This window comes from Capra hircus, chromosome 21, assembly GCF_001704415.2.
Source record: "Capra hircus breed San Clemente chromosome 21, ASM170441v1, whole genome shotgun sequence".
In the NCBI taxonomy this organism is placed as follows: Eukaryota; Metazoa; Chordata; class Mammalia; order Artiodactyla; family Bovidae; genus Capra; species Capra hircus.
The window spans coordinates 21,712,753-21,737,147 of record NC_030828.1 but is presented as its reverse complement, the minus strand read 5'-3'; the positions used below and the strand labels follow the sequence as shown (position 1 = coordinate 21,737,147).

Genomic DNA, 24,395 nt, shown 5'->3' with positions numbered 1-24,395 from the left:
GGGACACCTCCTTCTTAGGTAAAGAGCTTCTTAGGAAGCAGAACTCATCTTCCTCCTCAGATACCAAAAATATGCAGCCCTGTCTACCTGCACGATAGGTCTTGGGGCAAAATTTCAGGCAACTTGGTCAAAGGAAGAGGAAACCCCAGAGGAAGATAGAATTGTACAGAGTGTGCCCTAGGCTATAACTGAAAGGGGAAGTCTAGAAAGAGTGGAGCTTCCCGGTTTAAAATAGCAAAGAGCAGCTTAATAACTCACTTGAAACATCAAAGACATAATCAACTTTCTCATTTTCACAGAAAATAGAGGCAAAGACTATAGGATTAAGTTTTAGAAGTAAAATCTAATAGATTTTAGTCTATATCTGAGAGCTCAGTTGCTCAGTCGTCATGCCCGACTGTGACCCCATGGACTACAGCCTGCCAGGTTCGTCCATGGGATTTCCCAGGCAAGAATCTGAAATGGGTTGCCATTTCCTCCTCCAGGAGATCTTCCCGACCCAGGGATGGAAGCTGCATCCCTTATGTCTCCTGCATTGGCAGGCAGATCCTTTATGATTGAGCCGTTTAATCTGTATCTATCTATAAATAACACATGCCTACCCACGAAACAAGATGGTGCAACTGGCCCACTGTCACGTGAACACTATGGTGGAGGCTTTTCCCAGTTAGAATTGACTTAAATGGGTTCATCATATTGTTTTGCCACATTTTCCATACGATCCATTACCTACACACTTGTTGAGTTTTCAGTATTGAAGCACTAAAAGCTATTTTGAATTTGCAAGGGTAGTAAATATTATTTTAAAAAATAGGAGCATGCTAAAAGGCAAACACATGACATGATGAACTAGCTCAAGAATTCATTTGGCCCTAGGTCTCTAATGAATAGCTACCTGGGTAACAGAAGGATGTGAAGATGCTTTAGAATTACCAAGTAAGCAGCTCAGACTTGGAAAGGCTTGACAAATACCAAAAGAAACATTTCCTCAAAAAAACTAGAATTCTAACTGAAAAAGCAGAAATCTGATGCAAATTGAAATATAAATAAATGCAAATAAAAGTAATATTACCTTGTGGGGGTCAGTGGGAGGGGTCTTTCATTTTTGTATATATCTAGGCCAAAAGTAAATAAATAAAACAATTAAACAAAAGAAGAAATTCAACAAGAGGTCTTGCCTTTAGTTAAGTCCCCTCTATATAAACACATACAGGATCAAGAAGACAAAATCTTCTGGGCTTCTTAGGGACTTTCCTGGTGGCTCAAATGGTAAAGAACTCACCCGCCAATGCAGGAGACACAGAAGATGCAGGTTCAATTCCTAGGTCAGGAAGATTCCCTGGAGTGAGAAATGGCAACCCACTCCAGTATTCTTGCCTGGGAAATCCCATGGACAGAGGAGCCTAGCGGGCTACAGTCCATGGGGTCACAAAGAGTTGGACACAACTGAGCAACTAAGCACAGCACATACAGGATCAAGGAGATAAAAATCTAACCAGGTTCAATTCTAGATCCCCAGGAATTTAAAACTCCCCATCTCCCAATTTGACAGATGCCCAAACTGAGGGCAAGAAAAGAGAGATCAAATAAGCTGTAGAATTCAGATTGGAACCTAGGTCTCTTGACTTCTAGTTACTGGATTTCTTCATTCTATCACATTGCCAGTGAGTTTATTCTCAAGGTTATGTAGAAACATGGAAAATGTCCAGATATAACATTAAGTAGAAAAAAGTAGGGTACAAAATCAGAGGCAGTGCAGCACTAGTCACACCTAGTGAATCTCAGCTCTGCCCCTTACTAATTCCATGACCTCAGGGTCAACCACTCCCCTCCAAAAGGAATAACACTATCTCACAAGACTGTTAAATAGGCTAAATAGGAGAATGAATGTTAGAGTGATGTCTGTCATGTAGTTTGATGTTAACCACTGTTATTACCATAATTATATCATAAACTCAGCTATGAAATGCATAAAGATTGGAAAATGATATGCAAAAAAGAAAACAACTACAAAGACAGATTATAAATATGCATGGTTTTTATTTTTTCTAGTAATGCTATATCATTTCCCAATAAGAAAAAGCCTTTTTTATTTTATTTTGGCCACGCCACAGGGTTTATGGGGTCTTAGTTCCCCAACCAGGGATTGGACCCATGCCCCCTGCAGTGGAAGCAACAGAGCCCTAACCACTGGATCACTAGGGAAGTCCCCTGAGAAAAAGGCATTTGAAATAGACATCTCAAAAAAAACCCACCTACACTGGGACTTGAGTCTTAGTCTGCTCTTTCCTTCAGAGGGACTGAAGGCTCCCAGTCTCTTAAGACTGCTGTGGCAGCTGTTGGTGGAAAAGGTCAGGCTTTGGACCTGGATCCCCTAAAAAAGACAGGGAGAAATGTTCCAGAATCTAGAAGATTCTGTCTCATATCAGGCCCTGAGAGAACTGTGAATTGACAGCTACCAAATGAATCAGATTCTTCCACATAGGCATGCACTAATTCACTCAAACACTCTTTAAACCAGCACTGCATACAAGGAACCGTCCTAGGAGCTTTCAAAGAATTAGACTGACCCCACTGGATGAATCTGGAACAATTTCCATGATATAAATGAAAAAAAAAAGCAAGCTTCAGAACACTTGTGTAGAGAATGCTATCATTTGTATTAAAAAATAGATATATAAATACACATATTTTAAAAAGCTTGTAAATGCATAGAATTACTCAGAAAGATACATAAGATATAGAAACAGTGATTAATACTGGAGAGGGGGCTGTGGAACCAAAGGCTGACCTCCAATGAGCAGCTTACTTTTCATTGTATTCTCTTTTGTATTGTTTGGATGTCTTACCATGTATGTGTGTTAATTTTCTTCAAAAAATATAAAAGAAAAAAATTAAAAGCAAGTAAAAGGAAGTGTACCCAGAGCTGAATATACAGTGATGACCAGGGTAGGCAGGGGTAGGGTGGGGTGTTCAGCCTCATGGAAGGCAAAGTGGGTTGAATTTGCTGAACCACAGCTGTTTTCAAAAGCCAGACTGTTTACATAAGTTACAAGAAGAACTCTCTCTATACCAATCAGATTATAGTAATTTGACATATCATTTCACCGATAAAGCAGTTGGAAAATAAATACTAGTCATTGGTCAGGCCTCAGAGTGTATTAAATTGTAGTTTCTACATGGATGAGAATCTTATCTGTTTAACTTGGGCAGCATTCACTCCAGCAGCAAGCATTTTCTGATGATAACAAATGACAGCAACAGAACTCTTTAAAGACACCTTTGAAAAAAGATCGAAAGATACTGGACCCTGAGGGAACCATGATCCCTGTGAGGGTTGAGCCACCTTTTCTGGAAGAGCCCCCTAAAATGGTGATCTTCAAATGACAAGGTAAATCCCAATGAGAATGAGGTCATAGGGACACTGCATGTGCTATGGAATGCCCCAAGCAAATGTGCCCTCCTTGGGATGAAGAGGCACAGACTGACTCTAAAGAGAACCTGGTGTTCAGTGGGCATCCCAACTGCAGGGGAGGTAGGAAAGCAGGTGTTTGGACGGCTGCAAACCGGAGATAAGCTGGCCGCCAGCCAGAGTAGCCGAGTCACTAAGGCAACACAGCAGTTGACACAGTGGACTTTAGAACCAGATGGGCTTGACTTACAAGGTCGAGCAGCAAGTTATTTAAGCTCTCTGAGCCTCGGTTTCCTTCTCTGTAAAATGGAGAGGATCACTGTGAGATAATGCTGAGGACAAAGGGGGAACCACTGGAGAGTGTTTTTAGCAAGATGCTGGGCCCGCGAGCAGGTTTACAGTGCTGTTAATTACCACTATTACTGAACAGTGGAGAACTGACCATCAGCATCTAAGTCTGAACGGCGGGCGAGGTACACTGCCCCCTCCAAGCCTAAAGTCAGGTCAAGAATCCCAGACATCGACAGTGTTTCATAACCTAGAAAACGCTTCCTGGCTTATCAACTCACAGCAGCTTGTGAACCGAGTCGGGTGGGAAATACCAGGCCTATCTTGAGGGAGAGGTCTGGTGAAGTTAAGGGGTTTGTCAAGAGCTGGTTGAGGGTAGAAGCTGGGACCAAGGTTTCTTGGTGAGTGGCTCCACATTCTTTCCACTCCACGCCACCCCCAGGAAGGAGACAGAGCTGAGGTCAGGACAAGTCAAACCTGTGATTTCACTGCCTCCTCTACCCAGGCTCCAGCAAGAACAGTCTCTGAGCGGGAAGAGACTCAGCCATCCATTTCCAACACTTCTATCTTTCCAACCTCTTCTGTAATGTGTTCCTGCGAACAGCCCCAGGTGCAGGACGGGCGTCCTGAGACTGGAATCAGGAGGGGCTGACACCTGAGTGGGGGCCGGCTCTGGCCCTGCACGCAGCTGGAATCAGGCCTGCTTGGCCCTCACTGCCTGCTTGGGAAGCAGGGACATGGTGGCCTTGGCAGGCCTGGGAAACACTGAAAAATACTGTTTCTCTGAAACTGAAAAAGCATTAACCTTTCCCAATGCCTTTAACATTTCCACTAGAAATTTGGCATTTGCGAGAGGAAGAAATTTTTTTTTCCCAATTCTGAAAAGGTCAGGCATATTTATCTGACTTAATAATTTATAATTGATATTCGATACCCTCCTTGAAAGATTGACACTAAGAATGCCATCAGTACCCACCTCCCGGTGCTGCACTAGAGCCTGCCAGGCCCAGCCCCAAATCCGAGCCAGGCAGGGCTGCAGCAGCCGCTCGGAGAAGAGGTCAGAGGGCACCTCCACATGGCCAGCTCCTTGTGCTGGCCAGGTCCTAGCCCTGCCATCAGTGAAAAGACAGCCCAGCCTCCCATGTCCAGCCCCCATTCTGCCACATCTGAGCTCCCTGCAACAGTGACAATACCACAGCCTCTTGAACAGTGTAGAAAAAACAAAAATTCCTCCCTTCTATCCCTTCCCCTCTCCCACCAGTAAAGGGTTCTCTTAGTAGAAGAGAACCATTTGTAGGAAAGATGGAGGTGGCCAGCAAAATGTCAGTAGGCCCTAAAAGCCAATGCCACTAGCTCAGTGTTGCAGGGGGGACTTGGAGGTGACTCCTGACCAGCATTACGACCCTCCCTTCACCCCTTCAGAAACTCTGAGCTCCTGGTTTCCTAACCACAGCTGCAGAAGCTAAAGAGGACCTTCCTTCTTGGACATCAGCAAACACCACTCTCTCTCAGAGATGGGCCAGTGAGGGAAGTCTGAGGAGGAGGAGGGTAGGGCCAGGCTCACCTGAACAGGAATACAAGAGCCTACCTGCGTGGTAAGAAGGTTTTCTTTTATTTGAAATATAGTCTGAGCAACATGAGTGTAGCCAAGAGGAGGAGGGGCTGGCTGCCGGGGCAGCAGCCTCTCTAATGGCACAGGAGCAAGAGTACAAATATCCCCATGTCTGTGTGCCTCGAACCCCGCTCATCAGGAAAGGCAGAACAGCAGCAGAACAAGGACGCACAGCTCCTTTGAGGGGGCAGTGGGGGCAGCGGGGGGTCCTGCCTCTCTGTGCCTGGCTCCCAAACAGAAGCTTTTCCCGCCCACACAGACAGGATATGCCCGTGCGACAATGAATCCTCAGGACTGTTTGTGGGGAAGGAATCAAAGACAGAGGAAGGGCATGGTTTACGACAGCCCTCTGCAAGCCAGGCTGGGTGAGCTCTCTGAGAGGGGGGCCGCGCCAGCACCCTCCTCCCCTGTCTCAGGCTCTGGTATTGTGAAGCGAGCTGCTGCAGGGAGGCCCGGGCTGAAGGCAGAGAAAGGGGACCTCCCAGAAGAGCGTGGCTGCCGAAGAGCCTTGAGCAGAGGTGACAGCGGCGGGGTTGGAAGGACACAGACGAGAGTTGGGGTACCAAGAAGCAGCACAAAGCCATAAATAACAGAAGCAGATTCGGAGCTGTGAGGGTCCTGGGCGACCCCGCATCTCCCAGGGCTGGGGGCCTCCCAGCCCCCCGCAGCTCAGGGCAGACACTGCTCCAGGACACAGCCAGACACACTCACGCCGGGCGGGGCCTGTTCTTTCCCACTGTCCACACAGCAGGCGGAGGATGCCATGGCGCCACCCCGACCACGCACCGCAGGGCCTCCGGTCACACATGCGGGGACGGTGTGTGGCTGTCCCGGTCCTGAGAGGTCTGTGGTCGACTGGGAGCGTCTTGGGCCCCGTCCTCATCCTGGGCCAGGCCCAGTGATCTCCCCGTCTCGGAGTCGCCCACCAGAGGCTCCTCGGCACTTTCTTCCAGTCCGTTCTCCCTGGTCTCCATGGGCACCTCCTCCCCAGAGCCCTCCTCTGGCTCTGCCGCCTCCGCCTCTTCCTCCTCCTGGTCTCTCACCTTGTGGACGATGAAGAGGTGGCGGCTGAGGGAGCCGGCAGAGGTGTAGCACAGGCCACAGAGGAGACACTGGGCTGTGGAGCTGTCCTTCTGGTGCTGAGGTATGTGGCGCTGGAACTCCAGCCCCGAGTCCGTGGCAAAGCTACATTTCGCACACTGGAAAAGCGACTTGTGCCTTTTGGTGGAAGAGACTGGCGTGCCATTGCTGGTGTCAGGAGCGGCCCCCACTCCGCTGACTGGTCTTTTCAGATGGTTCACCTGAAGGAGAAATGACATGAGCCTGGGAGTCCAGGACATGAGCCCCCAGCGTGGGCAACGCAGCCCGAGGACTTGCAGACTCACCACCCAGGCCGGGCTCAGCCCAGCCCTAAGTTCTGGTCTAGGTTTGGTTGCTGCTTTTGCTTGTTTTAATGGACACATCCATGTACCACAACATTCCAAAGATGTGGGAAGGGCACAGAAGAGATGAAGTCCCCCCTCCCTGGCTCCCCAGACAACGCTGGGGTTCTGAGGCACTGCCGAAAGATGCTCCAGTCACGCCCAGAAATACGACCACCAGCTTTTACAGGATGACAGCACTGCACGCACACTTCTCTTCACCCTGCTTTTTCTCACTTAACAACAGATAGTGACAGATTTCTTTATCCCCTGGGCCAGAGCTATCTGACAGATAAATCTCAGAAGTGGAACTGCTAGATCAAAGGGTGTATGCATCTGCAGAGAGGAGAAGGTGTGCACCTCAATCATGGACAGTTGTTGCCAAAACATCAATTGACACCCTACCTGCTGTGTGTGAAAGGGCCTTTGCAGCCCAGGGCCCTTCTCTGAAAAGCCAGGCAGCTCTCTGGGTTTCCCAGACGTGCCTGCCCCTAGGAGGAGCTGCCCTCACCATGGAGTCGGGGGAGCCCCCTGGGAAGAGGGACACGAGGCTGCCCCAGAAGCTGACCAGAAACGGGCACAGGGCATGAAACAGGGGTGAGGTCAGAGGGCCCGGGGCAGTGGGAGTCTGGGTCTGGCTCCTCTGAAACTGGGGGGTGGGGTGGGGATGGGGGGTGTGACTCAGTGAAGCATCGCACCCTCTCCCAACAGGCAGGCCTACCCACCCCACCTCCTAGGACCGCAGAGAGGCAGAGGCAGGAGGCACGTGGGAAGCAATCCAGTGTCCACAGGGCACAGGACACACCAAGGGAGGGGTCGCAGTGACAGGGAAACGGCAACAAGAAAAGGCCACTGGCTTGCCTCGTGGATCTCTGCCCCTTTCTTTGTGTGTGGTCTCCAGGCAGGTCCCATGAGGCTGGAGAGTGACCAGCATGGAGGTTGCTGTCACTGCTGGCTGCTCCCCAGCCACAAGGACATGTGGGCTCCAGTAACCTACCCAGCACCCCTCCAGCTCCAGCCTCACCGGACAAGCTGCTCTGGCGGGCAGGGGCCCTGCACTCACCTGAGGGGAATGTCCACCCGAAGGTCTGGCTTTGGACGTCTGGCTCAAATCAGGATTTCTGATACCGTGCATAAGGCTGATGTGGCTCTCCAGGAGGGAGGGCCGAGGAAAGCTGGGGCTATCCTCTGTGCAATACCTGCAGAAGCACAGCCAGAGCGGCCGTGTAAGATGGTTGGCCCCAGGGTCCAGGGGGCCAGGCAGGCAGGCTGAAGTGAAGCTGCCTCTGGCTCCAGGGAAGACAGTCTGGGGCAGGCAGGGTGGTCCTCGGGCTGGCAGGGTGGCACTGGGAAATCCAGCCAGTACAAGCCAGCCAAGGCGGAAGATGACAGGAAGTCAGAGTATCTGTACTGGCCCTAAGCTGTGACCTGACTCTCCTCCCTCTGGTGTCAGTGTCCAGAGACCCAAGTGCAGGCCCAGTGGTCAGCCTGACAGAGCAGCCTGTTCTGTCCGAAAGCTCAGAGAGATGGCGCTGAAGTCTCATGGCTGACAGAGCATCTGCTCACATCGCACCCACTCCTCTCCAACCTCAGGGCCCTCCACCACTGTGGGGCAGGGCGGCCTGGGCTTAGGGAGTTTCTGACCTAGCCACAGCAATTCCCAGCAGAATCTTGCTTGTCTCTTGCCTCTGAGCCCTGATCTCACAGCTGAGAAAAGTCCCGGGGTACCGCGGCAGTCTGGATGAGTTTCGGCCTCCTGGCTCCCACCTCCAGGGACTCACCCACAAGTGTAGACTTTCTTCACTGTGTCATGGTTGTTGCGGATGTGTTTGCGCAGGCTGTTGGGGGTGTGAAAGGACTGTTCACACTGCCGACATGGGTACCGTTTCAACGTCTGTGGGGACAACAGGATGCAAGGCATCAGAACCCTAAGACAGTTCTGGGTGCATCTTTCTTCTCAGAGGAGGCAGACAGAAAGGAGGATGCCCCGAGAACTCAGGATCTGCGCTGCCCACCATGCCCATGGCACCAGGAACCACAGGGGGTCATGCCATGGAGGGGGCTCTGACCTTGCAGGACAGTCGGACGGGCCTGCACATGCCACACTTACCCGACCGTGGCTCTTTTTCATGTGGGACACATAGCTCTCCCGATCTGGAACCCACTCCTGGCACTCCTGGCAGGTCCAGCCTGTGTTCCTCAGCCGGGGCCTGGCCTCAGCCCTGCGGTTGGCCTCAGGCCTGCCCCAGCGGCTGGAGGGCAGGGCACTGCCCCGAGCAGTCACACTGAGGGCTGGCGGCTCAGCAGGCACTCGAGGGCCAGGGCGGCTTGAAGATGAGTCTGCTGAGGACTGGAGACTGGACAGTTCGTCCACGTTGCGGGGCACACCATGGGTGCTCTGGGGACAGAGGGAGCGATTACTGACTGGTTGGGGGCGGGGGGCGCAGGGCCAGGCACCCAGCCTGAGGATGTGCCCGTCTCCCCAGGCCCCTCCCCAAGGCGCCCCACCTTGACATGCTGCATCAGCTCCGGCTTCTGCAGGAACAGCAGCGGGCACTCGGGGCACTTGAAGACGCCCACCTGCGCCGTGCTGGCGTTCTGGTAGAAGTGCTGCTGGATGTGCCTCTTCTTGTTGAAGACCATTTCGCAGGAGCACTTATAAATGAGCCTGCCACGACAAGCCCCAGGGTGTGAGGTGACCAAGGCCCAGCCGGCAGAACCACAGGCCCCTCCACCCCACATGTGAGCTCTCCAAAGCAGACTCAGGTTGGGAAAAGCAATACTCTGAGCCAACGTGGACACTCCCCAGTCTCAGACACCTCCAAAGCACTCCTGGCTTCTAGCCACTCTCCACCACTAGCCCAGGCTTCCCAGTCCATCCAACACCTCCCGCAGGGCCCCAGGCCAATCTGTTCCACTCCCACAGGCCTGCAGGCCCCGTAGCCACACTCACTGGGAGGGTCTGTGGGGCTGGGTGGGATGCTGGGTGGTGCTGTGGTCCGCGGTGCTACTGGCAGTCTTGAAGGCCATGGGGCAGAACGCACATTTGTGGAAAACCTGGCAGTGCCGCTCCTGGATGTGGCTTTTCAGCAAGGCCAAGGTCAAATGGACAACCCCACAGTGGATGCACCTGGATGACAGAGGTGGGGCCGGGGGAACAGGTACGTCAGACAAAGAAGTGGTGCTAGAAGAGGAGGGATGGAGGGCAGGAAGAAAGCCATCTAGGGACCCACCCTTTCCTTATGCATTTGGCTTTGGAAGTGTGCTTGCTGCCACCAGGCACAATGCAGTTACCCAGGGCCTCCCAAGACCAAGACCCTCCTGGTCGAGAAGGGGAAAGAAAGCCCTCCCCTCACAGGCCAGAGAATATTCTTCTGCAAGCCAAAAACTTGATTGAGCCTAACCAAGAGGAGCTGGTGGGAGTGAAGAAAGGGGGGTATGGTTCAAAAATGACATTAATAGCACCCATTTAAGTGTGATCCAACTGCAGGAGTCCAGGGCGAGTTTAGAAGGAGACTGCAGAAAGCCTGTGCCTCCCCACACAAGCACGGAATAGGCAGGGATGTTCACTTAATAAAATGTACACTGAGGAGGTGCTACACTCGCCGTGACAACCACATTAAAACAAACAGCCCTCAAAGCCCAAGAAGTGCTCTAGAGCAGCACTATGGAACTTGCTGTGATGATGGAAGTGTTTCAAACGGCACTGTCCATGTGACTATTGAAATTTCAACCAATAAAATAAAATGGCCCATTTCCCTGGCTGTACTTCAAGCTCTCAGTAGGCACATGTGTCTGATACCGTTCTGGACTCTGCAGCTCGTCAGTGTTCTAAGTTCTCCTTGGTGGGACTATGGATAACATTTTTATTTCTCTTTTCCCCTACTGATTTGTACTTTCTGAGTTTTGTTTAGTGACTTTATCATTTTTATAATGTAGGAATTGTCTTAAACCATTTCTCTGAAATTGAGGTCATGTGGAACTCTTCTTTCAACTTCAAAATATCTCTCTATAAATACTGTGTTTCCTTTCTTCAACATCAGAAAATGACGTTCCTCTAAGCTAACCTGCATCTATTCGGGTTCCTAGCCTCTCTCATGTGTTCAGTCTTTCTTCTCGCCTGAAAACACAGACAGGTCTCCCTACATGAGAGAACACCCTCCCTGCTCCCAGCTCTTGAGGCAACTATCATTTTCCATTTGTCGCAATATTGCTTGCTCCTGTAACCTTGGCATCCCAGTAATCTAGAAGAGAGGGTATCACTTTACTGAAAGAAAGGACATTTTTTCACTTAAGAATTCTTTGACTCCAAATATTAGCATTCATTTCAATATATTAGCCCATTTTTGCAATCCACATGACTCATCACAGAATCCTGACCAATCCTTTTTGTTTTTCATCCTTTTGTGTGTGTTTAGGGCAGGGCAGGGGGAGATGGGGAGACAAAATCACCTTTCACAGACTTAATCAGCAATGAGGAAAAGTGCAAAGAACCCAAAGCCTATTCGCAACTAAGGCCAACGAGCATTCATTACTAAATGTGTATGTGTTAGAGCTTCCATACAAATTACTTACACTCAAATTATATTTTCTTTTCTCTCCTGCCAAACAAAATAGTGACCAGCTCCTAGCACACAGAAGCATATCTACACCACAAGTAATTTATGAGGGGAGAAAAAAATCCACACATTACCAAATTCATTCAAAGTAGCCAAATACACCTGACATGTATGAAGAATCTAAGTGGTTTTATTTGTGCAGTTTGACCAAACTCCTACAGGAGCAATATAAGTACAAGTGAAAATCCATTCTATTACCCAGCAGGCATTCTTGAAAGAAACCTCATGGAAAGAACATAAGGGGTAAAAAAACGTGGCCAAATGGCCTAGTGAAGGAATGAATCAAACAGGGTTTGCAAACTAATGAAAAGCTGTGTAGAAAAGAAATCTAACCCCAAGACACAACTCTTTACCAACTGTTTTTTTAAGAGAAAACAGACAATTATGGAACCATATGCTTTCATGCATTGGAGAAGGAAACGGCAACCCACTCCAGTGTTCTTGCCTGGAGAATCCCAGGGATGGGGGAGCCTGGTGGGCTGCCGTCTATGGGGTCGCACAGAGTCGGACACGACTGAAGCGACTTAGCAGCAGCAGCAGCAGCTGTCAAATATATAAAGCTTTAGAAAAGATAGGGCTTCCCTGGTGGCTCAGCTGGTAAAGAATCTGCCTGCAGTGCAAGAGACCTGGCTTCAATCCCTGGGTTGGGAAGGTCGCCTGGAGAAGGGAAAGCGTACGTACTCCAGTATTCTGGCCTGGAGAATTCCACGGACTCTACAGTCCATGGGGTTGCAAAGAGCTGGACATGACTGAGCTTAATCTTTAGCAAAGATAAAGAGCAGTAAAATATGTGGCTTTGTTAATAACTTGCTTCCTTATGACATCATTGGCACTCTCCAAATTATCAACAAAGGGCAGAATAATTTATAAAACCCTAAAAATATTACAGTGTTGGGACTTCCCTGTAAGAAGTGGGTAAGAATCTGTCTGCCAGTGTAGGTGACATGGGTTCTGTTTCTGGCCTGAGAAGATTCCACCTGCCACAGAGCAACTAAGCCCGTGCACAGCTACTGAAGCCCAGGCACCTAGAGCCTGCGCTCTGCAGCAAGAGAGGTCATCGAAAGGGGAGCAGGCCTCTGCAAAGCAACGAAGACCCAGCACAGCCAAGAGATGCAACTTCAAAATAGATGCAAGTATCATTAACATAAAATTCTGTAGTAGAGCGCATTGAAATGGAACACAGGTGCTCTTAGCATGTACTAAAAATTATTAACATCCAGAGAATGGGAGAAAATACTTGCAAATCATATATCTGACAAGAGATCTGCAACATGAATATATAAAGAACCCTTACAGTTCAACAACAAAAAGACAACACAATTTTTAAATGGGCAAAGGATCTGCATAGAGATTTCTCCAAAGAATATATACAAATGGTCAATAAATTTATGAAGATATGCTTGACATCATTATCTGCCAGGGAAATACAAATCAAAACCATAATGAGGTATCACTTTACACCCACAGTAACTATAATCAAAAGTCAGTCCACCCCTGGTGGGAATATAAATGTGGTATAGCTACTTTGAAAGACAATGTGGCAGTTCCTCAATTTGATTCAGCTATTTTACTCCCAGGTATATATCCAAAAGGACTGAAAACATTGTTACATAATAACTTGTACATGAATGTTCATCAGCAGCATTATTCATAAAACCCAAAACAGGAGTGAATAACTATTGCTTGTTATAGCATGGATGAACCTTGAGGCTATTATGCTAAGACTATATATTCTATGATCCCATCGAAATGAAACATCCAAAGGAGGCACATCTGTGAGACAGAAAGCTGTGGTCCGCTTGGGATGGAAGGGCTGCAAATATAGAGTTTCTTTCTTTATGAGTGACGAAAATACTCTAAAACTGATCATTGTGACTGATTGTAAAACTTTGTGAATATAGTAAAAACCACCAAATAGGACACCTTAAATGGGTGAATAGGATGGTACATGAATTACATCTGAATAAAAGCTGTTACAAAAAATGCACTAATAGCTGAAGATCTTAAGTACAACGACTACTATGTGAGTGTGCATCTTCTGCGTTCAACCACAGATCACTGAAAACATTAATGTCAGTATCTTCGGTAATCCTAGCTGCATCTTTTTGTCTGACCTCTCTTACAAAAAGGCTTGATAAACTATTTTTAAGACATTACATTGCTTTTTTACTCTTACAGAAGAAGGTAAAATATTTAATTAAAGTACAAAAAATACTATTAATCTATCTGCGTTACTGAAAACTTCTTGGATTCAAGATTCAAATACAGGGACTTTCTTGGTGGTACAGTGGTTAAGAATCTGCCTTCCAATGCAGGGGGACACGGGTTTGATCCCTGGGTGGGGAAGATCCCACATGCTACAGGGCAACTAAACCCACAATGCAGCCAAATAAATCAATATATTTTTTTAAAAATTCAAGTACAAAAATTAAAGTATTGATTGCTATTGGATTCAATTTGATCTTGAAATAAGCAGCATACACTTAAGTCAAAATTAGAAAGGTATTTTCAAGTGTTATGAATACTGCAAAACATAGCTGACAATGCTGCCAAGCAATGCTCTTTGCAACATGGTGGCAAGGGCTCTGTATAACCCCATCTCTGGGTTGCTTTCTTCCAAATATGTTAGCATGTCCATTCTCCCTAACACATAAAAGAAATTAGTCTACATTTGAAAGTGGTTATCCCAAGAGAGAAACTGGGAAGTGATCACTAACCACTCCCCATCCCTCACCCTGGCATATAAGCCACCCTCAAGCCTAACGCTTCTACTTTCTCTCTTTCCGGCTTTCCTTCTCTCTATCCTCACAGCCATGCCTTAGCTGGATCCCTCAGTGTCTCATCGGAACTGTCACATGACCAGTCTCTAGGCTCTCACCTCTGATACACATATCAGCTTCCCAGAATGATATTTCTAAAACACAGATCTGGCTGGATCACTCTCCTGCTGCAAATCTTTCCATCGCTCCTCACTATCCCCAGGAAAGCAGCCCAGATCATGGCCTGGCCCCTACCAGCCCCCTTGTCCCACTGCTCACCCCTCCTCCAGTTCATCATGGCCTACACCATGCTTGTCCTTCCTGAGAGTTTTCTGTGTGTGCTGGCACCCTTGCCTTTGCTCTTGCCAGACAGGCTCGCCTCCTCTTTTCTACCTAAAACCCTCCCCCTATCTTCTCTACGAAGCTTTCCTGACCATTCCTCAAATACAGGACTTAACTATTTTGAATCATAAGTACCTGCATGATGTTTGTAAGCCATCAGATTAAAGCCCCCTTGAGTGCAGATGGATTTTAAACATCTTTGTGTCTTGAGTGTTTGGCACAAGGCTAAAGACAACAGTAAGAACTCAAAAAAAGTTTATTAAATGAACTGTGTTCAGTTGCTCAGTCGTGTCCAACTCTTTGCAACCCCATGCACTACAGGCCGCCAGTCTCCCCTAGAGGTTTCCCAGGCAAGGGAAAATGGGTTTCCCCAGCCAAGAACACTGGAGTGTGTTGCCATTCCCTTCTCCAGGGGATCCTCCTGACCCAGGGATTGAACCGGTGTCGTCTCCCGCATCACCTGCATTGGCAGGCGTATTCTTTACCATTGGGCCATCTGGGAAGCCCATTAAATGAACTAAATCAAAATTTAATACCAAAGAGAAGAAAACCTTAAGAAATTTGGGCAAAATTAAATTTCTGAAGCAAAAATGATCAAAAAACATAAAATGTAGAAACTCCCAAGCAAGTAAACAAGTACAGGAGACCTGATTGGGTCAATGTAAAATTATAGATCAATGAGTTTTAGGAGCATTCACCCTCATTTTCATCTTTTTTCTGAAAATGACTTCTTGCTTATATTTGTTTAACACCTAGAAATAAATCAGTTTAAAATAGTTTTCTCTTGGTTTTACCATGAAGCTGATCATTTTTTCCATTCTCAGGTCTTACTTCTCAGAAACTGACAAAAACTAATCAACACAAAGATACAAGTCCTTTGACTTTGGCAGCTTGCCATTTGTTCAGAAATTGAGAATATTTGAAACTACCAAAATTTGCAAATTTATTATTGAAATAGTACTTTAAAATTAATATGCCAACATAATAACTTCTGAGCAAATTTACATACCTTTAAAAATCAAACAGACAAAGTGAACGTTAGGTATAGCCTAATCTCCCCAATACCTTCCTCTTTAAAGATTTTCTCTTTTTTTCATCTTTTGGCCGCACTGTGCCCCTCGCAGCATCTTAGTTCCCCAACCAGGGATCAAACCTGCGTCCCCTGAAGTAGAAGCTTGGAGTCTTAACCACTGAATGGCCAGGGAGGTCCCAAAGCTTTTTTTTTTCCCCCAATGTTTAACTTTTTAACTCCTTGTTATTTTCCTTGCTCTTCTGGTTTCCTACAAAGTAAAAATGTCTGTCCACATACCAATCAACATTCTTGTCTTATTAAGCTGGAGCCCAGGGCTCATAAGACTAAAACTCAAAATTCCTCTTATAGTTTGGCTATGCCAAAATATGTGGCTTATGGAATCTCAGTTCCCCAGCCAGGGATTGAACCCGGGCCACAGCAATGGAAGTACCCAATCCTAACCAGTAGACCACTAGGAAATTCCCAACACCCCAGTATGAAATGAGTTATGGTCCAGAAAAAGCAGCAGCCACTGGGCAAGCCCAGGACAACACCCACCTGTAGCCCACCTTGCGGGCATAGTGCAGGCAGTTCTCCTTTACGTGGGTCTGGAAGTAGGCAGAGCGGCAGAGGGCCCCGCACTCCGGACAACAGTAGGGGGACTTGTGGGCGTGGATCCGCTGGTGGGCGCAGAAGCTGCACTGGTTGGGCAGCAGCATCTGGCACACCTGGCAGGTCTAGGAAAGAACATGGAGAGAGCAGTTCAGGCGGGAGCCACAGGCCAGGAGCTCTCAACCAAGGCTGCCTGGCTTTCCTAGGACGCTGATCAGAAGGGCCACCACCTCCAACCGTTCTCTCTCCCAACTCTCCTAGGACACTGGTGACACCCCAGGCCTCACACAGTGATGACACTGATGCCCACGCTAGCTTTGCCTCTCACCTTATTAATCAAACGCAGACCTGACCCTATTTCCCCCCAAATCAGTCCTACACGTCTGGCTGTGATCCTGCTCTCTCCTGGCTCAGCAGAGGACCAGCTTTTCCTTTCCGGAGGCCCAGGGCACTTCTTGCATTCTAAAATCTTGCTACACCGCCAGGCCTACCGGGGCCTCTGCCCTGGCTCAGCTGGTTCCGACTCAACACCTTCGGTAAGCTGGCTCAGAGATTCCCAGAGCAGACCTGAGCCCCCCTGGTTAACACTCAGAAGCCTCCATGCAGACCGATTTTCCATGTGCTCAGCCTGTGTGCCCACTCTGGGGTGGGGGGAGCGGTGCCTGGAGCCACAACTGCCCACATCCATCCACAGAGAAGCACAGAACAGGTAGTGGCTTCCTTGTTCTCAGACTCAGGAGAGAACCAGAGGCTGACAAGTCCTCCAGGCTGACTCACAGAAGCTCTCAAACAGGAAGAGTCCAGAAGCCCAGAGTGGGGAGCGAGAGACTGAGCGGGGACCTATGTCTGGAGAGGCCCCTCATAGTAACAGGAGCCACTGACCTGGGCTCAGGAGTGCTCAGACTGATAAGCTGTTAGGGAGGCCAGGAAAAGATCTGTTTTAAGCAGTGATATCCAGAATGTAGGGTCCTTACAGCACAAACAATCCAGCTTTTTCACCAAAAGAAATGCCAAGGCAAAAAAACAAAAAAGATTGAGGGAAGAGGAATTTACAGATTAAAAGAGACTTAAAAAGAAATTTTCAACAACTGCAATGGATAGCCCTTATTTGGATCCTGATCCAAGCAAGCCAAGTGTAAAAAGAAATGAGACAACTGGATATTTTAACCCTAACTTAATGATGACAATATTGAGACATTTGACACTTAATATTAAGATTCAATAATAAGGAATTATTATTAATTGAGGTGTGATGATATTATATCTATGGGGTTTTTTAAAGGAAAAAATTTTATATTTTAGATATATATACTGCAATAGATACTATAATGCTAGGATTTGTTTAAAACTAATCCACTGAGGGAGAGGGGTTAAGAACACAGATGAAACGAGACAGGCCACTGAGTTGGTAAAAAAAAAATTATTCTCTGTGACTTTTACAGCACAGAATTTTGACTTATACATCCTTAATATGATATAGTCTAAGGATATGAAGAACTAACTGCAAATACACCCTCAACTTTATGTGGTGTCCTAAGGTTAGAATTAATATTGGTCTTGACATTTTGAAATCTGTGCATATATATGTGTATATGTATGTGTGTGTGTGTGGACAGTAGGAAAATTTTAGGAACCAAGATTTTTAGAATAAATCAGTTACATAAAAAGTATAATCATGGCCTCCCCTGGTGGCTTAGTAGTGAAGAATCTGTCTGCCAGTGCAAGAGAGACAGGTTTGATCCCTGATCTGGGAAGATCCCACATGCCACAGAGCAACCAACTCTATGCAGCGCAACTACTGAGCCTGTGCTCTAGAGCCTGGGAACCACAACCGCTGCAGCCCCCGGCCTCTGCTCCACGGCAAGAGAAGCCACTGCAGTGAGAAGCCCCCACTCACCGCAACCAGAGAAAAGCCCGTGCAGCCACAAAGACCCAGCACAGCCAAAACTAAGGAGATTAAAAAAATGTTTTAAGTATAATCTTACATTTCAGTACCAGTGTAAACTCAAGATCTCTCTTTCCTTATTTTAAAACTTTGTATTTCTTAGCTCTGGCCACTGAAAAGGCCTAGAAACATATTCAGCAGAATAAGCATATCTGGTGCCCAGAATGTAGCCTCTAAATATCATTTCTCACTTAAAAAAAAAACCAAACAACCATCATGACCTCTTAAAAAATTTACTGATTCTAGGTTTAGCGCAAGAAATGCACCCAAATCTTGCTGGGGCTCAAAGTAGGGAAGCGTCTCAAGGTTTAATGAGTGCAAGTGAAAAGAACGCAGGAGCACGGGAGCCAGCCTGCCGGGACCCCCACTGACCAAAATGGGGCAGTTGAGCATCGAGAAGAGTGAGTCACAGACCAAAGACATAGAGCAGACTGACAAAAACAAAAGGACACACACGCACCACACAGAAGAAACCCATCAAACCGCAAAAGGAAGAACAAAAGAAAGGAACAAACGAGAAACACCACCAGCTGGAAAACAAAGGTCTAAAGTGGTAACACATACACTTTATGGTGTATAGCGGTAATACATATCAATCAATGATTGCCTTAAATGTCAATGGACTAAATGCTCTAATCAAAATATGTGAGAGTGGATTAAAAACAAAACAAGAGCCTACAACACGCTGTCTACAAGAGACCCACTTCAGAGGGAAGGGCACACCAAGAGCGAAAGTAGGGGAATGGAAAAACCGCGTTTCATGCAAACAGAAATGACAAGAAAGTGGAGGAAGCAATACTCAGACAAAAATCCCTTCTAAAATCACATCAAAAACAAAACAAAACTTAGGACTAAACCTGACCAAGATGATGAAGGAGACTTACATGCTGAGAACTATAAACATTGATAAAGGAAAGTGAAGATGACTCAAAGAAATGGAAAGACATGCCATGCTCTTAGATTGGAAGAATTAATATTGTTAAAATGGTCATACTACCCAAAGCAAGCTACAGATTTGATGCAATCCTTATCAGGACATTTTTCACACAACTGAAGCAAAAAATCCTAAAATTTATACGGCACCATAAAAGAATTGCCAAAGCAACCCTGAGGAAAAGGAAGAGAGCAGGCAGTTTAATCCTCCAGACTTTAGACTAAGCTAGAGCAATCACAACAGTGTGGCACTGGTGGAGAAACAGACACATGGATCAAGGAAACAGAACAGAGAGCCTGGAAATAAATCCACACATCTACAGTCAATTAATCTTTGACAAATGAGGCAAGACTATACTGTACAAGACTATACAATGGAGAAAAGACAGTCTCTTCGGCAAGCAGTGCTGGTAAAGTTGGCCAGGTGCGTGTAAATCAATGAAGTTAGGACACATCCTCACACTACACACAAAAATAAACTCAAAATGGCTTAAAGTCTTAAATATGAGACAATAACTACTAGAAGAGAACACAGGCAAAACATTCTCTGACTTAAATTATAGCAATGTTTTAAGTCACTCTTCTATGGCAATAGAAAGAAAAGCAAAAATAAACAAATGGGACCTAATGAAACTCACAAGCTTTCGCACAGCAATAGAAACCATAAACAAAACGAAGACAACTTATGGACTGGGAGAAAATATTTGCAAACAGTGCAACTAACCAGGGCTTAGTTTTTAAGATATATAAATAGCTCATACAACTCAATAACAACAACAACAACCCCAATCAAAAAACAGGCAGAAGATCTAAATAGACATTTCTCCAAAGAAGATATACAGGTGCCCAACAGGCACAAGATGCTCAACAACACTAATAATTAGAAAAATGCAAATCGTAACTACAAGGTACCATCACACACCAGCCAGAATGGCCATCATTAAAAAGTCTACAAATAACAAACATTGGAGAAAATGTGGAAAAAAAGGCACTCTCTGCCGGGAGCCAGCGTGAGGGATTCCACCTGTGACAAGGTCATGCGGCAGAGCTCTGATGGCAAGGCTCATCAGACCTCAGGTTTTCCCCCTGGAATTTCCTGAGCATCCACCCCCAAAAAATAAGAATCTGCCTGCTTTTCCACTCTTCTGATATTCTCTGGAAAAAGTCAATTCAGGGCTTTAGTCTTCTGCATTTGAAAGAGTGTTTCAATCCAAAAGCCCCTCTGATGGCTTTCTAGCCTGCCTGCAGGACTCGTGCAGCTGCGCATGTGATTGTTTGAGGCCTCCTGACCGCAAGAGGCACAGGAAGCTTAAAACATCCTAGGAATGTAGGGGCATCCGAGGAGTCAAAATCATTAGAATAGGACTGATTAAAAGTTTCATTTGTTGAGCCAATACTTGCTGCCAAATTTTCATATCCTTTATTTTTAGATATAGTTGGTATATAGAAAAACAAGTAGTAGACCTGGTATTAGCAACATTAGACCTTTGAGTTAAGCACCATCTTTGTTATAACCCACTGCACCTTTGTTCTAGAGAGATGTAACTTTAGTGCTTTAAGGAGATGCAGATTAAAGAAACACTTCGGGGAAACGAGATTAACATTCATTAAGAAAGACAGCCAAAAAATTGTTAGCAAGCCTGGCCAGAAGATAATGTAAAACACCTGAGACATTTTGTATACAAAAAGATATACAGAAAGAGTCTGGGCTGCTAACTCTACGTAATTTTGTATTACCCATTGATCTCTATGTATAATCAAAAGTATAAAAGGCCTTGAAGGACTATAGAAGGGGAGCCAGTCGCTGGACTGGTTTCCGCCGCGTCTCCTCTTTACTCTAATTTCAGGCTGAATTCCCATCTGGGGCGTGGAGGCTCATTATGTCTACTTACTTGTCCCGGCTGTAAGAGAGAGAGCCCAAGGCGGGGCACTCTCCGATATTCAAACGGGCGCAGGTGGCCTAACGTAGATGGTGCAAGCTCCTTGTCTGGAACTTTATTGGTTTTCCACGTAACCCAAGTTAATCAGCCTCTTCTCTCCACTTAATTTTCCTACTACACTATTTCTTCCTAATCTAATCTTATATTAATAAATAAATAAGTCTTTCCTCGCCAACGCCGTCCCCGCTTCGAATTCCCTGGATCCACTGGGGCTGGACCCCGGCAACTCTCCTATGCTGTTGGTGGGAATGTAAACTGGTGCAGCCACTATGAAAAACAGTATGGAACAAAAAAGAAAAACAGTATGGAGGTTCCTCAAAATGTTAAAAATATAGTTACCATCTGATCCAGCAATTACCACTCCTGGGCATATATCAGCAAAAAACTTATCATTAAAAAAGATACATGCACCCCAATGTTCATAGCAGCACTATTTACAATAGCAAACACATAGAAGCAACCTAAATGTCCCCAGACAGATGAATGGGGTCAAGAAGATGTGGTGTGTGTGTGTACACACACACACAGAAATAGTACTCAGCCACAGAAAATGAAACAATGCCATTTGCAGCAATATGGACGGGCCTAGAGATGATACAACTGAACTTCATTTACGAAACAGACTCACAGACACAGAGAATAGGTTTGTGGTTGCCAAAGGGGAGAAGGGGTGAGGGAGGGATGTATTGGGAGCTTGAGATTAGCAGATACAAACTATTACATTCAGAGAAGGGATAAACAAGGTCCTACTATATACCACAGGGAATTATGTTCAATATCCTGTAATAAACCATAATGGAAAAGAAAAAACAAAAATGATTGAACATATAAGTATATAAATAAATATAAAAATAAACATACAGAAACCAATGAGCTTATTATAACGCTAACACTAAATAATAGAGGAGGTCACCTCATACCGATTAGGGTGGCTATGACAAAAAAAAAAAAACAAAAACAGATGCACTATTGGTGGGAATGTAAAATAGTACAGCCCCTGTAGGAAAAAACAGTATGGGGGTTCCCTGGAAACTTTTAAATAGAATTACCATATGATCCAGCAATTCTACTTCTGGATATATACCCAAAGGAACTGATATGGTACAGCACAGGGAATACAGAAAATATTTTACAGTAACTATAAATGGAGTATAACCTTTTTGGTACACCAACTATAATTCAATAAAATGAAATATTTGATCACACACAAAAAGAACTGAAAAGATATTTGGATACCATGTTTGGTCTTCCCAGGTGCACTAGTGGTAAAGAACCTGCCTGCCAATGCAGGAGACCTGAAAGATGCGGGTTCAGTCCCTGGGTCAGGAAGATCCCCCGGAGGAGGGCACGGCAGCCCACTCCAGTATTCTTGCCTGGAGAACCCCATGGACAGAGGAGCCTGGCGGGCTACAGTCCCTAGCGTCGTAAAGAGTCGGACACGACTGAATCCCTTAGCACATATGCACATAACATGTTCACAGCAGCGTCACTCATAATACAACTAGAGGCAACACAGTGCCCATTAATGAATGAGTGGATAAACAAAAGGTGGTGTGCACAACAACAGAATATTAGTCAGTCTCAAAAAATAAAAGAAAATTTCAAAGGCTGGAACATGTATGATTCTTAAAGATATACTAAATGAAATGAGTCCTTCAGAAAAAGACAAACACTGTATGATTCCATTTTCTAGAAATTTGATTATTCTAGTCAAATTCATAGAAACAGAAGGTAGCATGGTGGTTACCACGGGGAAGGAGTGGGGAGAATAGGGACTTGTATTTAATGGGTTTAGAGTTTCAGTTTTGCAAGAGGAAGAGCTCTGGAAACTGACTGCACAACAATGTGAACCTTCTTACCTCCACTGAACTGTACACTTAAAACTTTATGCTAATATTTTTTTCATCACAACTTTTAAAACTATGAGAGGAGGGGCTCTTAGAACACCATTTAGGATTGCTGGGCCATCCATTCACTACTGCGAAAACTAGTAACTGAGGGAAACAAATTTATCCAGTTTTCCAGCATAAACTACATTTCAGGGTAACCTAAAAGCCCTCAAAGGAAGAGGGGAAGATATTTTACACAGAATTCCAGCTGATAAATGAGAATAATAAAATTTACCACACCCTCGCACAACTCCTAATAAAATCACTGACTCAAGCAGCAATTATTAATGGTAAAAAGATAGGGAACTTTCTAAGAAAAGGATCAGAACATTACTAGCCTAAACTCACTGATGAAGTTTAGCATCATTAAAACTGAGACAATCAAGAACTCTGGGCCTCCCTGAAGTAACGAATTATGAAGAACACAGTACTCCCACTCCTCAAGACTGAATCTAAATCTAATCAAGTCATCACTGCTAACTTCTAGTCTATAGATAAAATATTGGGTATAGAACAACAAATTTTATTGTCTGGGGAAGCAATCAGCCAAACTCAAAATTATCCTGAAAAAGCCTTAAGAAGCAATCAGTCAAACCCAGAACAGTCCTGGAAAATTCTTAGGACACATGACCCAGTTTCTTCAATAAAGTGATGATGTGAAAAATCACTGGATGATTTTTGGGTGGAGTAGGAAGAGGTACTGCTCTAGATTGAGAAATATTTAAAAGCTGGGACAAATACAACACGTGGTCCACATTTGGCTCGTGATTCACAATAAGCTCAGCTATAAAAAGACAATTTTGACCCAAAGGGAAAACTTGAATACAGACTTGTATTAAGACAATATTAAGGAATTGTTACTAATTTGGTTAGCTGTGATAATAACGTTATATAGTTACACAAAAGCTTAAAAATAAGAACCTGTTTGACACCTGCCCAACAAAGTGGCCTGGAATGTAAGGTAGGACCCCTCCAGCCACTGCAGAGGGAGGGGTTCAGACTCCAGGGAAGAAGTCAAAGGCCCTGAGCACATTGCCCTGCAGTCCCTCCCCTAGTGTGGAGCCCAGCCTGGGGCTCGGGGACCCCTCTTATGCAGCTCCCACTGGAAGGGAATGACACAGAGAAGATGCAGGACGAGAAGGGTGCCAGCCTGGGCTCCTACGCCTGGACTTCAGCCCGCTCAGATTTCAAAGGGAAGGTGAATAACAGTGTGGGGGGAAAGCAACCACGGGCCCAGGCATCAGACCTCCACTGGCAAAGGTTCTGACCACAGGACCCAGAAGACCCACTTCTGTCCAAGGCAACCATGCTGGGTCAGCCCCAGAGGAAATGGCCTGGGGGGTCCACACTCCACCTGACTCATCAGGAAGAAATGCAAACTAAACCAAGAAGGCGAAGATGAGCGGCAACAGACTTGTGGCACCATGCGGGCCCCTCCTGGGGGCTGCCCACTGAATTCCACCTCTGGCCTCTAGCCCTGGACCCCCAAGGCTGGACCTCCTCATTCCTAACCACTCCCTGTTCCTCCGGCCACTCTACACTTTCCATACCTGTCCCTCTCCTTCCTCCAAACTCACCCTTGCAGAGCCAACTCAAATGTCATGTCCACAG

At 46.1% G+C, this 24,395-nt stretch overlaps 2 protein-coding genes across 4 annotated transcripts in view; both read right to left on the bottom strand.

The window, feature by feature from the left end:
• ALPK3 (alpha kinase 3) overlaps positions 1 to 6,077 on the bottom strand; it is a 68,266-nt gene extending 62,189 nt beyond the window's left edge. The window contains 1 exon segment of the mRNA XM_018065857.1: positions 6,024 to 6,077. Within this exon segment, the coding sequence (XP_017921346.1) occupies positions 6,024 to 6,077 (54 nt within the window).
• The window catches only part of ZNF592 (zinc finger protein 592), a 51,793-nt gene continuing 30,034 nt past the window's right edge, over positions 2,637 to 24,395 (bottom strand). For all 3 annotated transcript variants that reach the window (XM_018065992.1, XM_018065993.1, XM_005695002.3), the window contains 7 exons: positions 16,024 to 16,202; positions 9,687 to 9,863; positions 9,242 to 9,401; positions 8,844 to 9,131; positions 8,515 to 8,627; positions 7,797 to 7,932; positions 2,637 to 6,613 (listed from right to left, as the gene is read on the bottom strand). In XM_018065992.1, coding sequence (XP_017921481.1) covers positions 6,113 to 6,613; positions 7,797 to 7,932; positions 8,515 to 8,627; positions 8,844 to 9,131; positions 9,242 to 9,401; positions 9,687 to 9,863; positions 16,024 to 16,202 — 1,554 coding nt within the window. In that variant the 3' untranslated portion in view covers positions 2,637 to 6,112. The remainder of the gene's footprint in view (positions 6,614 to 7,796; positions 7,933 to 8,514; positions 8,628 to 8,843; positions 9,132 to 9,241; positions 9,402 to 9,686; positions 9,864 to 16,023; positions 16,203 to 24,395) is intronic.